At 46.2% G+C, this 17,908-nt stretch overlaps 1 protein-coding gene and 1 long non-coding RNA gene across 8 annotated transcripts in view; both read left to right on the plus strand.

Moving 5' to 3' along the window:
* Nucleotides 1–17,908, plus strand: part of LOC106806551 (argininosuccinate lyase-like) — a 30,135-nt gene that overhangs the window by 3,867 nt on the left and 8,360 nt on the right. For all 7 annotated transcript variants that reach the window (XM_014808533.1, XM_014808529.1, XM_014808528.1 and 4 more), the window contains exons 4-9: nucleotides 5,083–5,169; nucleotides 5,620–5,703; nucleotides 6,912–7,066; nucleotides 7,822–8,030; nucleotides 8,949–9,126; nucleotides 9,742–9,826. In XM_014808533.1, coding sequence (XP_014664019.1) covers nucleotides 5,083–5,169; nucleotides 5,620–5,703; nucleotides 6,912–7,066; nucleotides 7,822–8,030; nucleotides 8,949–9,126; nucleotides 9,742–9,826 — 798 coding nt within the window. The remainder of the gene's footprint in view (nucleotides 1–5,082; nucleotides 5,170–5,619; nucleotides 5,704–6,911; nucleotides 7,067–7,821; nucleotides 8,031–8,948; nucleotides 9,127–9,741; nucleotides 9,827–17,908) is intronic.
* LOC106806553 lies at nucleotides 11,428–12,862 on the plus strand. Its single transcript, XR_001393560.1, has 2 exons — nucleotides 11,428–11,476; nucleotides 12,313–12,862. It is a non-coding gene; the product is annotated as an uncharacterized LOC106806553 (long non-coding RNA).

The following is a 17,908-nucleotide window of genomic DNA, read 5'->3' on the forward strand; positions in this document are numbered from 1 at the left end:
ATAAGATATAAATAGATTTTGAACTGTTGCCGAGGCTAGGGCGTGAACCAAGCGCCGTTTCCGCTAGGCCGTTCCGCCGTCCTGGCGCCGCCGCCGCTGTGTGCTGGAGACGCCGGCCTTAACAGTTGCGGGAGATGCCGGTCGGTTTTAGGAAAAAACCGGGGTAACATCTCAGTTGGCCTAATCCTATTTCGCCTTACCACAATTTTGACTCGCAGCTAGGCCTGCCATACGCTCCGACCTCGGCGTAAATTTTACGATTGCTGGCGGAGATCGTCCGTAACTCCTAGATTACTGGGAGATACGATCGTAAGTTGGTGGGAACGGTACGCACGTCCAGCTTTGGGATAGTTCACTTTATCTATTTACTTAATCTCATCTGACTGCCGGCTACTCTAATGATTTTACCTAGTTAGTTTGCCCGGTGAGTGCCGAGGCCAGCAACAGTAAATTATACCACAAAGTATATGTTATCTGCACACAGTTAATATTTTTATGTACTATTGTCAATATTGTGCATGCGTGTACTGCGGCGAAAACAACGGTGCTTGTTATTTGTAAGTCTTCAATTAGTTGGGTATCTGTAAATGTATTGAAAATAAAATTACATATTTTTTCTAGGTTATCTCCTCTTGCCTATTTGTGTCGGTAAAACAGCTACAGATGACAAGCATATCAATATAAATATATAAGCATGGGTACATGTGAGCATACTGCACCTTGACGATCTGCAAGCGGATTATCCGCGCGAAGCGCTCAACGCCACGTAGTGGCGCACTTACTCAACATCGCTGCCTTTTACCGGCGAGGACGGCAGAGTATCGCCGGTCCTTTCAGGAGCGAGCCACAGGAAGCCGGCTTTATCGCTCTAATCAGAGCCAGTTCTGCGGCATTGCCACGAGGGATCGCACTTACCGCAGCGTTAGGTACGAGGCCTGGCATAGAAACGCTGCCAATTTCTTTGTTGCGTTACTAGGCGCGCGCTTTCGTTTGCTTTGTAAATAACGGAGTTTTTGTTCAGCATTGCTAACAATCAACGCTAATTGAGAAGTAGGCGTTGACCTGGGCCTGGTTGTTGAAGCTTAGACCGATCACGATATTAAGGGGGCGGCATACGAGGGCTGTAAGGATAGCGTTGGGCTCTACGGGGCATTTTTCGGCGTCGCTTGTTGCTCGCCCTCTATTAACTTAGGACCTGCTCCACCGCAGTTGACAGTTCACACCCACAACTAACTAAAGCGCCAACAGTAATTGTTAACGGAAATGAGGATCTGCCGCACTCGTAGCCAGGCTTCGGTGAGATGGCCCATCTATAGATGGAGTTTCATAAGCGTGAGTGCTTAGCCTCAAGGGGTGATAATTATGAAGGTTCGAAGTGCGAGAATGGCAGAAAACTGGAGATGGAAACTACGAGGGCCTGTTGTGGTACAGAGCATCGTAAGTGTTGCGGATTAGTGTACGCATATACATTAATAGTGTTTTGTTGATTGACCGTGGTCTATTGACAAGCTCACAAATGGTGTATTAATTTCGTGTTTAATGCATGTTCTTTTTGTGCTCCGTAGCTGCTAACTCGAGCTAGAGGTGTAGTACTATAGGTTTAATGGTCAAAGATTGTGAAACTTGCGGGTTCTTGTAGGGTTCCTACTCTCCGACACGTCTGGCAGTGGCCTTGACGACGAGCGCCCTGGGGCCCCCCGCCCCCGATTCTCGCCGCTCGTACGTATTCGTTTCCGTATCATTGTTTTTCTCTCTTCCATTTTTTGCTCGTTCTGGCATTGTCGCCTGGGCCAATGATGTTAACAATGGACCATCGTGCCACCTCGTAAGCAAGCTATCTCATATGATATGAGGGTTTCTGATGTTATGTGCACTATTATGTAACCTGTCATTTCGAATTTAACGCTGACCATCAAACAATATTCCCCGTGACAATTGCTTAGCAATGTGTTAATGTACGATGCCCACTTAAATAATTTATTTATGTCCCGCGCTGCATAACTCACTAACGCTATAGTAAAGCTGGTCCATCGTGTAGGCCCCTATTTTTGTGAACACACACGTTACACTCCGAACAATTGTTACCATCAACTTTCATCGTTGGAAACTTGTGCTACATCTTTCACTCTACATCGCCCCGACCCTCATCCCCGTTTCCCTGGGGCTGACACATCCAATATGCTTAACACTAAACAATATAGCATTCACTACGTCGGACCATTATAAATCCTTCTGTATTTTTGCTCGCGTTACTTCATGTGAAAATTTGATACCATTAATACATAGATGATACATGCCATAGACTATATTCTTGAAATGCTGTCAATGACTGTATGCTACATCGGTAATGAATAAATTATGTGATAGTGTATGCTATACTATCTATTATAGTCTAACTGGCACTCTGAAATTATGTAATTCCTAGCCCCATGATTTTAGAATTTGAAAGATAATTGGAATTGGAATCGACCGCTGAGCAAAAATTAGTACCTATTTTAGCAAGATTCACTATTGTCTAATTGTACGTCAATTTAACATTGTCTCCTGCCACAACCTAATGAAATCGTTGTCGCCGCTTCCAAGTTAGCTCGCATCGGGACTTAGTGCTGTGAACCAGAGGCTATATATTAGGGTCATACAGACTCGCGTAATTACATAAGCAACGTTCAGTGGTAACTTTACTTGGCACGTTAACTGCCGTTTGACTCGTCAATATACAACGGGGTCCTTGTGCGCCAAAGATTGCAAACGTTTCGGCACAACGAGCCGGCTTCTGCACCCTACGTCGAATCTAGTTAACACCGCTGGCATCACGAACGTAATGATTTCATTGAGCAAAATGATGATGCATGAGCTAAACTAATGATTTGCCCATTCTCCATGCGTTTGCCTAATGTGTAGTTTACTAGTCCACCGGGCTTTTTTTGTTAATGTGACACCCTTATATATGTAGGTTTTCATGACATACTTGCAGTTAAATGCCATCTGCCAATGCTAATTTGTTGAAGCCCTGCGACGCCATTGAACAATATGTAAGTAACTTTGCGCGAAAAATCATGTTTTGTTTCTGGCACTTTCATATGCGACTACAAGATATGCATGGCCACGCTATTATTGTGACTAACGAGCGCGTACAAGTTTTCGATGTCCGTACTGACCATCACCCTTTGTATGGGAAGTGCATACAAGTTGCGTCGTGCGCTACCGTAGCCGAGCTGGGGACGGTGTGGTTATGCTAGCGATCTTCTTACTGCGACAGCTCAAGCAGAGCCCCGGTGTATACGCGCCGACGGCAAGCCTCACGCCGAACAGCACACACCTGGCGGGGGTGCCATTACAGACTAACTCGGTGCGATCCCATATGTTAGTAAGCTACTATACGCAAATCACTTGGTAGTACATAAGAGGCCCAGGAATCAGGTGAATGAACTTTGGTAAGCCAGTTCCCTGCGCCATTGCCCCCGTGAAAAGTCTTGTGTGCGACTCTCTGCTACGATAGCTCGCCGAGATAAACTCGCACGCAATGCCGTCGGTATCTTCGGTACTTTTGTTTGCGTCTTCGCGGCCGCCGCCTTTGCGTTGTTTCTGCTACTCACCACACACCGATCTCTCTCACATTTATTTTCATTCTTCAACCGCCCTGAAGTTATTCTCGTGACATATCCGCCGGCCGATAAGGTCGCGCCACTCGAGGTCTCTTTCGAGGCCATTTGGCACATAACATTTCCTGCAGACCGGGACGCCCCGCATCAGGGTGCATAGTTTGACACGCCCTTGCAGTAAACTATTAACTTATAGTGTAGAGACCAAAGAGACTCTAGCCGACATTAACGTCCGTGCCAGTCTAACCTGGAACTCGTGACGATCGCGTGTTCAGTTATCGCTCAGCCAATCTTGCTTCTCCTTTAATTGAACCTGGTCCACCATCCGGCGGCGCCGCGTCGCGATTCTCCTCTCAGACTACTAGCCCGCTTTTTTGCCAGTTTTTCGCATAGTTTACACAGACACTGGCCCAGGAAGACGTCAAGGCGCCTCGCACGCATACAGCACACACTTGATTCAATACAGTTCGTTAGACGTGAACGCAACTCAGCGGGCGCACTAGAGACCGTCGTACGAAGATGTCGCTTGCGCAAAACAATAGCCCGCCTGACCTCCCCCCGTCTAGGGTCTACCGCGACACGGCACTTACTCGACTTCACTACATACTAAGGTACTAGTCAGCAGTGTAGTCCCTAGCTACTCACCTCGGAAGTTACAGCCACTACTAGGTACTAGTACTAGGTCAAGCTACCAGGCCACCCGCAGGACCGCCGCTAATCGAGTAATTTGAGTTAATCAGATGACTAACCTCTGTTACCTAGGTATTAGAACTAACTTCACTCCACATAGTATGCAATGGACGAACCCTGAAACCGGGCCTAACCAATAACCTCAAACCTCACTTATATGTACCTATGGCAATGAGCTTATATTCTCAGATCTAGAAGTGTGTAAATGACATTGGTTCTGTATCCACTTGGGCAGCCATGCCACCTACATTTCGGCCCACGGGCCCATATGAATCAGTTTGGGAGCCGATTGGTTCTCTATCGCTTGAAGCCACGCCTAGGTACTTCACGAGCACTACTATGCCAGCCAGCTAGCAAGAAACCCAGCTCTTGCGTAAGAGGTTAATAGAACTACCCCTAGGCTATACTGAAGACGCACAGGCCACTTCGAAGCGTTTCAAGATAAGCAACCTATAATGCATCAACTCACAATACCGCCCAAATCTCCATATATACTTCTTTTTACACTGACTGTGTGAATGAGATATACTTCCTCTTACACTGACTGCGTGAATGAGATATACTTCTTCTTACACTGACTGCGTGAAGGAGATATACTTCCTCTTACACTGACTGTGTGAAGGAGATATACTTCCTCTTACACTGACTGTGTGAAGGAGATATACTTCCTCTTACACTGACTGTGTGAAGGAGATATACTTCTTCTTACACTGACTCTGTTATCACGTGTTGTCACCTGCGGGTACAATTACTCGCGTCCGTGGCTAACTAATGCTGTTGACTGCTTTAGGGAAGTAAAGCCTACGTTAAGGCCATCCAGAGGGCAGGACTGGTCACAGCAGAGGAACGCGACGCCATTGTCGCTGGGCTGACCGCGGTGAGTGGGACGAATCACCCGTCACTGTCGATAAGTGAATAAATGCGACACATTTCTTTTCGTTTTGCTGCATAACGAGAGTCGGTTAAGTGAGCCAGAAGATGTTGACTGAAATCCGGAGGTGCTGGTATTCGTAAGATTTCTTCTTTTTACATATTAAACTCACGTAGTTACGTTTGTGTGTCTCCAGCTAGTAGACAAATATCTCGGTGAAGAAGATGTCATCAGTCACTCAATATATATACATACATATGTGTGTATATATATATATATATATACATATGATGCGTCTACGTTACACTGCTGTAGTGGTGTATGTAGATGAGCAGACGACACAAGTGCTAACGTTGCACCGTCGCAGCAGTAATCGCGTTCGTTTCGTTCTCCATTTCTCACTGATTCGTGGGTTTGTCGCCTGTTCGCGGTCATCATTGTATGCTTCTCCTGTAGGTGGCAGCAGAGTGGGAAGCCGGGAGCTTCCTGTTGAAGCCTGGTGATGAAGATATCCACACGGCTAACGAACGACGCCTTAAGGTGAGTGTGAGCGCGCGCACGGGGAGACAAGTTCATAGAGAACATCGAAACCTAGAAGAGATGGAACCTAGATCAGGTGGCGAACATATAATATAGAAGGGGTAGGAGAGATGGAACCTAGATCAGATGGGGAAAATATAATATAGAAGGGGTAGGAGAGATGGTACCTAGAACAGATGGGGAACATATAATATAGAAGGGGTAGGAGAGATGATACCTAGAACAGGTGGGGAACATATAATATAGAAGGGGTAGGAGAGATGGAACCTAGATCAGGTGGGGAACATATAATATAGAAGGGGTAGGAGAGATGGAACCTAGATCAGGTGGGGAACATATAATATAGAAGGGGTAGGAGAGATGGAACCTAGATCAGGTGGGGAACATATAATATAGAAGGGGTAGGAAAGATGGAATTTAGAAGGTGTAGCGGAAAGTTACAATCTAAAAGGTATAGGGTATAGGGTATAGGAACCTAGAATAAAACTGTAGGGCAGATAGAACGTAGAAGGTGAGTGTTCCCACTGGTAAGAGAGCAGTTCACACATGCAGTTGAAATCTGCTAGGGTACGGATGCATGTAGGGTGAGGTCGGAATGTACCGGTGATCGAGTGTTAAGCTTGGGACACACCATGCGAATTTATTCGCACGTCCGTTCGATCGTTCATCCGCACGTCCGCAGCGAAAATATCAAACGTTTGATCGCTGCGAATTTTGGTGCGGATGAAATTCCCAGCAAAATTCGCCCGCGCTTGAGCGGACCACCATGCGAATTTCGCTGCGATTTTACAATCGCTGTGGACGTGAGAATAAATTTGCACGTCCGCTCGTCCGCACGTCCACAGCGAAAATATCAAACGTTTGATCGCTGCAAGTTTCGGTGCGGATGAAATTCGCTCGTGCTTGAGCGGACACACCATGCGAATTTTGCTGCGATTTTACAATTGCTGTGGACGTGAGAATAAATTTGCATGGTGTGTTCCCCGCTTTAGGGAGAGAAGCTGAGTCATCTCTCTGAAGTGTTCTGTGTCATTAATATATTGCTACGCTAATGATAATTTCAATCGTATACGCTTCAAAACGAACATTTATCTTTAATCCCATTGCTTCTACGAAAATCAACGCGGCATCTGAATCCGATTCTCCGCGATTTTTCGCTGGGTTGAAACAAGCGAGCGTTCGATCGTTCCCGTCTTCGTCTGCTGTAGGAGCTGATTGGTGCGCCGGCGGGCAAGCTTCACACGGGGCGCAGCCGTAACGACCAGGCCGCTACGGACACGCGCATCTGGCTACGCGGGGGCGTGCGCACGTTGCGAGGTCACCTGTATGACCTCATCAAGGTGCTGGTGCTGCGCGCTGAACAGTTGAGTATACACGTCCGTCACCGCAACCACGCGCTCTCTTGTTTTGTTGTTCTCTCTCTTTAATTTCGTTGTTTATCTTTTATTTCGTGTGTAGTTTTTTTATTTAGTGTCGCAGTATTTTTTATATTTTTTATTCGTTTTTTTCTTGTCTCGGTGTGTGTGCGTGGGTGCGTGCGTGCGTGCGTGCGTGCGTGCGTGCGTGCGTGTGTGCGCGCAAGTCTACTAAATTTTGGGTTCATGGGTTTTAGGTATGTTTCGGTGATTCTTTTCTATGTTAGAGAGCAGCACATTCTCCATGTCTGGTGTCTTGTGCTAGACATTGCTTTACACTTGTATCTGACTCTCACTGTCACCTTACAGGGAGATATAGATACCTCACACTGACTTGTTATAGACATTCTTTCGCTCTCTCTTTCGCTCTCTCACTCTCTCTTTCTCGCTCTCTCACTTTCTCTGTCTCTCTGTCTCTCTCTTTCTCTCTTTCTCTCTCTTCCTCTCTCTCCCTCTCTCTCGCTCTCTCTCTCTCCCTCTCCCTCTCTCTTTTGCCCTCTCTCTCTTTCTTTCTCTCTCCCGCTCCCCCCCTCTCCCCTCCCTCTCTCTCTCTCTCTTTCTCTCTGTTTGTATCTCCCTCTGTCTGTCTCCTTCTGTCTGTCTCCTTCTGTCTGACCGTCTGTCCATCTGTCTGTCTGTTCATCTGTCCGTCCGTCTGTCCGTTCATCTGTCTGTTCATGTGTGTGTGTATGTTGCCTTGCAGGGAGATAGACATCCTCATGCCGGGATACACGCACATGCAGCGTGCGCAGCCGATCCGCTGGAGTCACTGGCTGCTCAGCTATGCGTGGGCTCTGTCGCGTGACATGCAGCGACTGGACGAGCTGGCGCCACGCGTCAACGTGTGTCCGCTCGGCAGTGGCGCCCTCGCCGGCAACCCCTTCAACGTGGACCGTGAGATGCTGGCTGCAGGTATGGTGTTAGTGAAGGGTTAGGATTAGGATTAGGGTTAAATTTGGGTTAGGGTAAGGATTAGGGTTAGGGTAGGGGTAAGGGTTAGGCTAAGGGTTCGGGTTAGGGTAAGGGTTACAGTTACGGTTAGGGTTAAGGTAGAGGTTCAGTTAAGGGTTGGGGTAAGGGTTAGGTTTATGGCTAAGGAACCGCAGGCATGCCCTTGACTCATGTTTAATACGTTCTCTTCTTTCTCTCTTTCTTTCTCACTCTCTCGCCCCTGACCATTTCTCTCTATTCTCTCTCTCCTCCCTATCTCCTCTCTCACTCTCTCACCCCTGACCCTTTCTCTCTGTTCTCTCCCCCCTCTCTCCTCTCTCACTCGCCCCCTTTCTCTCCCCCCTCTCTCTCACTATCTCACCTCTGCTCCTTTCTCTCGGTTCTCTCTCTATCTCTCTCTCTTCTCTTCTCTCTCTCTCTCCTCTCTCTCCTCTCCTCTCTCTCTCTTCTCTCTACTCTCTCTCTCTCTCTCTTCTCTCTCTCTCCTCTCTCTCTCTCATCTCCCCCTCTCTCTCTTCTCTCTCCTCTGCCCCTTTCTCCCCCTCTTTCTCTTCTTCCCTCCCTCTCCCTCTCTCCAATCTCTCCCCCACCGCCGTGATACGTGTTTGGTATGTGTCTCTCTCCCCCCTCTCTTTCTTACTTTCCCCCTCTCCCTCTCTCTCCCCTCTCTCTCCTCTCTCACTTGCTCCTGGCCCTTTCTCTCTGTTCTCTCCCCTTTCTTTCACGATCTCGCCTCTGCCCCTTTCTCTCTGTTCTCTCTATCTCTCTCTCTCCCCCCTCTCTTTCTCTCTCACTCTCTCGCCTCTGCCCCTTTCTCTCCCCTCTCTCTCTCCTTCCCTCCCTCTCCCTCTCTCTATTCCCTTACCCGCTGCTGTGCAGACCTAGGCTTTGCGACGATCAGTGGTAACAGTCTAGATGCGACGGGTGGACGAGACTTCGTCGCTGAGTTCCTGTTCTGGGCGACGATGACGGCGACCCACCTCAGCAAGCTTGCAGAGGACCTGATCCTCTACTGTACGAAGGAGTTCTCCTACGTGACGCTGTCTGATGCCTACAGGTGATGAGACACCGGCAGACGAATCATCCGTTCCTTCCTCCCTCCCCCCCTCCCATGCTTCCCTGCATGATGGTCTCGCAGGTCTCTCTATCTTTCTCTCTCTCTCTCTCTCTCTCCCTCGTGTATGTGTGTGCTCGCGTGAGTGCGTGCGTGCATATCTGTGTGTGTGTGTGCGTGCATGCGTGTGCGTGAGTGCGTGCGTACGTGTGCATGTGCACGTGTGTGTATGTATGTATGTATGATTGTATGTATATATACCAGGGTCTCGCTAGCCTATACCGCATCTCGCGTCTGGAATGCTGTAAAGCTGAAGCTCATTTGTGACATGCCATAAATCCGCAGACCATAATTGCCTAATCAACATGCTGTAATTTACCTTGTGACTACCCTGCCGTATTATACCGGTTTAGTATCAGACGCACATAAGAATTACCTGAGAATCTTCACGTACTAGTATGGCCACTATTACCTCTAAGTTGTCTCTAGTTATCGTTCTGCACACTATTGAGCTCTGTGGTACATGCTACGCCGTCGCACACGTGCGTCAGTGTTTTGCGCTTGACGACGTGTTCTGTACGTGTAGTTGAATGTTGTGTGTTGTGTGTGTGCCTGTAGCACGGGGAGCAGCCTGATGCCACAGAAGAAGAATGCAGACAGTCTGGAGCTGATCCGTGGCAAGGCTGGACGAGTGTTTGGGACTGTAAGGGCCACACTCCTGCCATCATGGTGGCCTGCACCTCTATACACTACTGCCATCATGGTGGCCTGCACCGCACCTCTATACACTCCTGCCATCATGGTGGCCTGCACCGCACCTCTATACACTCCTGCCTATGCATGTGGCCTGCACTCCATAATACACTACTGCCATTCATGGTGGCCTGCACCGCACCTCCTATACCCACTCCTGCCATCATGGGTTGGCGCCTGCACCGCACCTCTATACACTCCTGCCATCATGGTGGCCTGCACCTCTATACACTCCTGCCATCATGGTGGCCTGCCACCGCCACCTGCTGATACACATCCTGCCATCATGTGGCCGCTGTGCATCCGCACCTCTATTACACTCGCTGCATCAATGGTGGTCTGCACCGCACCTCTAGTACACCTCCTGCCACTCGTGTGGCCCTCCGCCGCCGACGCTACTATACAGCTCCTGCCAATCATCCGGTGCCCTGCCACCGCACCTCTATATTACACTCCTGCCATCATGGTGGCCTGCACCGCACCTCTATATTAATATATATTATTATTAATGTTAATGATAATGATAATGTTAATGATAATATTAATGTTAATGATAATGTTAATGTCAATCTTACTATAAATTGGCGGATTTCTGTCTGTGTGTTTATGTGTGTGTGTGTGTGTCCGGCTATACGTTTCCGCACCGCTCAATGGATCCTCTCACAAGACTTGGTCGGAAGACATTCTACAGACTCATGACTACGTTGGATGGGCTATTTATCTGATGGTGTAATGTTTGCTGTGAGGTAGTGGTGCAGCGATCATGTGATGGTACTGAAGGGAGTTGCCCAGCACACTTATAACAAAGACCTTCAGGAGGACAAGGAAGCATTCGTTTGATGTGTCTACGACACGATTGACCGGCGGTGCCTTGCAGGTTGCCTTACGGAAACGCTGTCAAGCATTGACCGTGGAGTAATGCATGGTAGTGGTAGGTTTCGAGTATGTGGATCTGCCTTCACTTCCAGTCTTTAGACAACACCGACTCTTGTGTTGATTTCATTATTGTATATACTATAGCCTGCATATTGGTGAATAGGTCTTGTTGCGGGCATTTACTGAAGCTTGATTCACCGGTGAATGTTCTTTAACCTCCTGCTACCCACTGATGAGAATAATATTCTCTATTGATCTTGTCATTTCGTTTCGGCATACTTGCAGGTGCATCCTGAGGCGTGCACTGCTGCACTTAGTTCTTGCATGCTTGCCTACCTGACCTAGCATTACTAACCTAGTCAGGAAAGGGGTGAGTATTGCTGAGTAAGAGCGCGAATTGCACAAAAATTGTCACTTCTTTTCGAGTGTCAACCTATCTGTGTCCCACCAACGTCTGTACTTAGAAATGAGGGAGAAAAGTAATAGGATAGAACATCACAAACCTCATCTCCAAAATAACCATGTACTGACGACGAGCGAGTATTTAACGTATTTTAGCGTTCGTCCCCCTCGTACTACTGCCACTCCATTGGCTGTGCTGTTTGTGTATGATTCTTTCAGGGAGGCGCACAGGGTTATCCGGAGGGCCGTGGCCCTCGCTGAACCAGAAGGGATGCACAATCCAGGATCTGCAGCGTGGGCAGGATCTGCAATGAGCCATCAGGTGAGTGATGCAAGCGATTACACAAACACATCCATATGACACGTTAATAAGTCAGAGACCCGTTTACACCGTTCCGTTCAGGTGTTGAAGGGCGAAATAATAATCTTAAAACATCCTAACGTGCAGCTTTTTTCTCATAGACCGTTTGCCAGAAACCTGACAAAGTAAATATCTTAAGATTGTGGCAATTGCTGGTTTTGTTTTTATGACACTGCCTGTAATAAAGAACATTTATCGTGTAATGTCACAGTCAGTATATAAGATATATAGCAAACGGGAAGATATATCTACATATGCGTGCATCTTGTTCTGTGCCGATCGCAGCTATGTACAGCTTGCATGGAATAGTGGACGTGCATTGCCTAACTTGTTGAGGATCCTTGTCGTATCGTTCCATCCCATCTCCAAAACGTCAGTATCGTGTTCATCCAGTGCTTTGCGCAGCTAACTGCACATTCTGTAGGTGAATTGCATGACTGCCATGGTGCGGGTCTGGCTTAGTAAGGCTGAGAGGGTCTATGTCCCCCAGGGTAGCTGCGGAACGATACCCTGGTACTATCTAATATGGCCGGACCGTACCTTCGCCTACTCCATCTAACGAGTCAGGGAGTGCGCCCTGCTAGCGCTATCTCCCTGAAGCCCTAACCCTACGATGATACAAGATAGTTACCGGGGTACGTTCCGGCAGTACCCTGGGGGACATAGACCCTATGAGCCATAGTAAGCTGTGGTTGATACGCGTTACGACAGGTCCCACAAGTAATTAATTGATGTAAATTAGCGCGATGAGGTGACGCTGAATGTACTGACGCGTCGCGCGCTGTCTCTCCTCGCAGCACTACGTTCGAGGAGGACGTCTCTGCTGTGTGGGACTATGAGAGCAGCGTACAGCAGTACCAGGCTTACGGAGGTACCAGCAGGGAGAGTGTCCTCGCCCAAATAGCCAACCTCAAGCAACACTGCTGCATATGAACCATTTCATGACTTTACTGCTAAGCTTTTTGCTGGAATGTTACTGGCCATATTGCTGGCCTTGGTGCTATTCTTAGAGTAGTTCACGTAGAGGATCAATCACAATCGCTACATATAGCATGAATGGTTATCCTATAGTTTTCTGTGTGGCTCTGCTGCAATGTTCTGCACAGATAACTGACCTTATTCTCAGTCGATCAAGATGGCTGACCTAAATGATGTGCATGGCTGGTATTGGGTTGCCTCGCTACAGCAAATGCCGTCCTATGAACCGTGTGTAATAGTTTGTTGCCGTGCTATAGTCATTTAGTTGTTGTTAAGATTAAAGCTAGGCTGGATTTATAGCAAATCATGCCCTGAAGAAAAATTGCAAGTGTATAAATAATGGTCAGTAGCTGTTTGAACATGTGAAAATTACTGACAAATATAGTGAGGTTTAAGACATTTATGAATGCAAATTGTTAAACATTTACCATGAATGTATCCTATCTTGTTTGATGATCAGATTACGTGTGAGAATTAATGTTTATTAATTGACACTGCGATTACAAGACTATACCCTGACGTACTCATGAATAAACTACGATCATTAGCACTCGTTGCTATATGCTACATAAATGGACAAGGGGAGGTACAAAATTCTCAAATGTACTATTACTTTTATTCATCAGTTATTCCGATATATTATTCATGAATAAGTAAGCAATACACATACATGTATAGTATAATACCACTAAGGAGTTTAGTAACTCGATAAACCTAAGCGTACACCAGTATTTACATTCCAAAACACATTTACCTATCAGTATTAAAGCGAAATGCCAAAGCAGTAATGATGTCCATCCGCTAGAACTATTATCATGTTTTAATAAAAATTAATTTCGCAACCTATCATCTATATAATCGGAAGCCAACTGCTGGGCTAAGGGTGATGTTTTTTCCATGAACTGCAGAGCATAACTACCCATTAGAACAGATTAACATTCACAATAACTTCAGGACTGACGACAGACCATGACACGCACATATAACATACAACAAAGCCTCATGCGTTGAACAGTTTTTTCTTCTTCCTCATTTGGTTTCTGGCCTTTGAAACGTCCTTTCCCATTTTGTTTTATCTGGAACAGTAACATTAATGTTTGGCTCACTATACTGATTTCTCCCTGATAAAAATAGAGTCCAGCTACGACTAACTGAGTAAGAACACGTCATCGAAATTGCTTAATAATATAGACCTGTCTACGCACCTTGTTGCTTTCGGAGCCTTCCTCTTATGCGCATTCAATATCAATTGTTGCTGTATAAAAATATGAGCAGTGCAGGCAGCAACACTATGGGTGAAAATTTACATAGTTTAATTGCATCAGTTTTAAAATTTCTAGAGATGAAACCATTTGGATTAATATGTTTCTGCACTATAATTCGTGTACTTGCTGCACTTTTCTTGCTGAACTTTTGACAGTAGATGGCGGGCTGGTTCTTCAAGGGGGTATAGAGGCTTCTGTTACGTCTCTTCTACCTCTCTCTTGGCATCAGATTGACTATTTCTTTTCCCTGTTCAATCCAATAAATAGAACTACTTATGGCGCACAATTAGATTCACCCGCAAAAACTAAACATCAGAGGAATAACAACATAATGTGTAATTAACCCTTCCTCTTACCTTAACAATGATAAATTAAATGACATGATTGTTAGGATCAGCAGGGCAGAGCCGCACGTATATACATATATAGAGAGTCTATCAATATTGATAGACTCCTGATGTATATATTAATATATAGTATTAATACACATCAGGTGTCAGCTAGACCCTACGAGGAGCCCAACGAGGAACAACCTAATACGCCAGCTATATTCTAAGTTAGCCTTGAGCTGTTTCTGAACTTATTTGGCAGCTTCTGCCTCTGCTTGCAGGAACATATTCACCAGGTTGCCAACTGGCTTCAATCTAAAGTACGTACAGAGAAGCATGGCAATGTCAAACACGGTCATAAAGTCGATTATGGACAGATGCGCAATCACATGCTCAGCATATATGGCGTTGGTTTTTACACCGTGTCCTTGAACAGTCAGAACGGAAAACATTAAAGACAAATCTAAAGGAGCTAAAGTTGAAGCAGTCACTTATGAGTGTAAATTAATGGAAATACAGACAATCCCAGAATTCTGGCCGCAGCAAATGAATATTCAGCGCACACAGCGATGAAGGAGGTTAGAGAAAGAAGGTGAGTTTGTGAGGGCATAGGCTGAGCAAGTTCCTGGTGGATGGATTTTTTAAGAAATAAATCGCATATAGGATAGGATTTAGGTTGAGGAGATAGTGTTTGTCATTGTCATAGTTTTATATTAAATTCTAAATGTGTTCGTTATTCATTACATTCATTTACTTGCAGATTGTTACCTAAACTGTTTTTTATTGTGCGTTTCAAAATCTAGAGGGGCAGGCTGCCCTAGAGATCAAGAGATACACAGAGGTCACGACCCTGGTAGCCATACTTGCTGTCTGGCTGAGAGGAGGAAATGGAGTGCTAATTTTCGTTCGCCAAGCTTTCTTGTCGGTCTGCTTCCTCTTGCTGATGGTTCTTAGCCGCAACTTTGGGAGGAATCGTCCCACGACTCGTCTTTGTCGGTCCTTCGTCTACCTCCCTTCTTGATCATCAGCGTTCTGAAACATAGATCAGCTTTACATACAGCAGTTAACCTAACACTAACACTCAAACTAACACTAACCCAAGCTAACCTTAAACTCAGCCTCAACGCCTAACGCCTAGCTCAGCCTATCCCTAGCCTCCACCTACCCCTAGCCTTAACCTCTAAACACAGCCTCAAACCGATAACGCGCCTAGCCTCACGCCTATTCCCTAGCCTCAACCTATCCTACCTCAACGCCTTATCCCCTTAGCCTCAGCCGTACCCTAACACAAAAACTCTAACGCCTAGCCTTAACCCTAATCCTGGGCTCTAGATTTTAACCTAGCGCATATCTTGACCCTAATTCCTAGCCTAACCGCTAGCTTCTAAACGGCCCTCCAAATCTTAACCATAATCCTAACTTAACTCTAACCCTTAACCGCAACTTTTGGTGGGGACAAGTTTAGATGTCGAGCAGCTGGGTTAGCAGTAACGATAACTGGTTTAAGTGGCACCTTATTGCAAGTCAAATTTTGCATGGCTATTCATCATCTTCTTTTAACATGAGGCACTAATAGCATATGAATTGGTGTGCCTTCTATCCTTTGATGTTGTAGATCGGTGGTAATATTTTTCATGGCAGTCATTCTATAAGTCTTCCTTGCGCTAGAAAAAGACAGATGATAAACAAATTTCAATTATTCATAAAATTAACAATCTGTGACAGGGATGGTGATTAGATTGGCTGATCTGCTTCCACTCACAATATTACATATGCGACTCCATAGTTATATATCTAGGCAAGATAGCACTCACATACCCTTAGCGCTGATGGACCTAGTGCAGACACTGTGTTAGCCCTGCACAGCAGGATATAGGCATCCTGTAAGAAGCTCTATTGCTCTGCAAAATAGATGACAGAAAAATACTATGTATTTCTACAAAAAATATGCATTGTAAATGTAAAACGGTGTTGAACAATTAACTGGGATATACGTTAACTTTGAAAGTGGCCTATGAACTTGGGACGATCTCAACCGCGGTCTAAGTGTGTGATTGTTTATTAGGCTTCTGTATGCCCAGCCTTATCTTAATCCTAAGAACAGCTGCTGAACAACGTGAACAATGAGCGAACTTGCCGTTCAGAGTGTAGAACCATTCGGTCCACAATTATCTCTGCCGTCGCTTTACGAATTCTTCTCGATTTCCGTATTGTTGCCGATGCTTGATGATGTCACATCAACGTTCCCCATTATCTTTGGTGCCTAACGTAGACTAACAAGATACATCACTACACTACAAGTTAATGGACTAAACACTTTTCACATACACTTCGTATCAAAACGCAATGACCAAAATAAAATTTTGAGCTGAACTAATATTATACATAATAGAACCCTACGTTAGGTGACAGACGTCACAACAATGTTGCAGAGATAGTCACAACACGCGGCACACACACCACCTGTTCGTACGTACGCTTGCGTGCGAGAAAGTCGAATCAAATCTCTGCTTTGGATGATGCGAAAATGATGCGAACACATTGCGTGTGTAACCGCGTCTGCTTCCCATTCTATCACACATCCACTCTGCCTTTTATGCCTGCAATAACAATGTTGTTGCGCCTAAACTGCGCACGGAATAGGTAGCTTTTGCTAATTATCCATAAATGCCTTAAACAATAGTATTGATTTGAATTTTACGTCGACACACAATGCATGTGTATTATTATAAGAGATTCGTAAACTTGTACAATCAGTTTGAACACGAGTAATAGAGTCTGTGAAGAAGTTGAATTGAATTTTATGACCAAGCTGGTCATATACTCAGAGCTTGCAATGTATACAGAGCTTACATTGATCTGCCTAACTCTTCTTGACTAGGCGCTCAGCAATCGCGCAGTACTGTTCTCTGCGATTTGCGGAAATAGTGCGCAAACGAACTCTCAGAAATCAACCACATAGCGGTATCCTTCCGGGTAAATTCTGGCTCTTTCAATCCCTCCGGCTATTCAGTATTCGGGCGTTTCACTCTTTCGCTGCTTCTCTGTAACACTTATAACAAACTTCATATGAAATATTCTCCATCTGTCATACATTATGTGTGCGCCGATGTCACTGAAATAATGAGCTACACATGTGTAAGTATGTAGTTCATATTACTCATATAACGTCATATAACCTCAATAAAGAGTAACCCTATACTAACTGTCTGATTAAGTCTTCAAAGTCAAGGGGTAGGCCTGTAGCCGGGGTCTTTGGACGCTCGCCCGAAACTGGACGCTCCTAAGTGCGCATGCGCGCAGGCGCCTCTTTTTCGCAAGAGAGCACACAGGCCACATCGCGGCAATATGCGTCAGTAGACTCCGGCGTCAACGCCGCCCAGTCCCGGGGTGCCGCTATTTGGACGCTCGCACCGAAACTGGACCTCATAAACTCTAATCTGCATAATGCTTAATAATAATGTGAGGAGGAGAGAGGAGGAGAGGAGGAGGAGGAGGAGAGGACGGTGTTGGAGTAGGAGGAGAGGAGGGAAAAAGAGTAGGGAGAGAGGAGGAGGAGGAGGAGGAGGAGAAGGTGCTTGAGTAGGGAGGAGGAGGGGAGGAGGAGGAGGAGGAGGAGGAGGAGGAGGAGGAAGGAGAGGCAGGAGGGAGTGGAGGAGCAAGGAAGAGGAGGAAGAAAGGTGTTGGAAGTAGGCGAGGAGGAGGAGGAGGAGGAAGGAGGAGGAGGAGTAGGGGGAAGGTGAGGGAGGAGGAGGAGGTGTTTGAGTATGGAAGAGGAGGAGGAGGAGGTGTTGGAGTAGGAAAACCTTTCGTCTGCTCCT

The sequence above is a fragment of the Priapulus caudatus genome, unplaced genomic scaffold, assembly GCF_000485595.1.
Source record: "Priapulus caudatus unplaced genomic scaffold, Priapulus_caudatus-5.0.1 Scaffold167, whole genome shotgun sequence".
Taxonomy (NCBI): domain Eukaryota; kingdom Metazoa; phylum Priapulida; class Priapulimorpha; order Priapulimorphida; family Priapulidae; genus Priapulus; species Priapulus caudatus.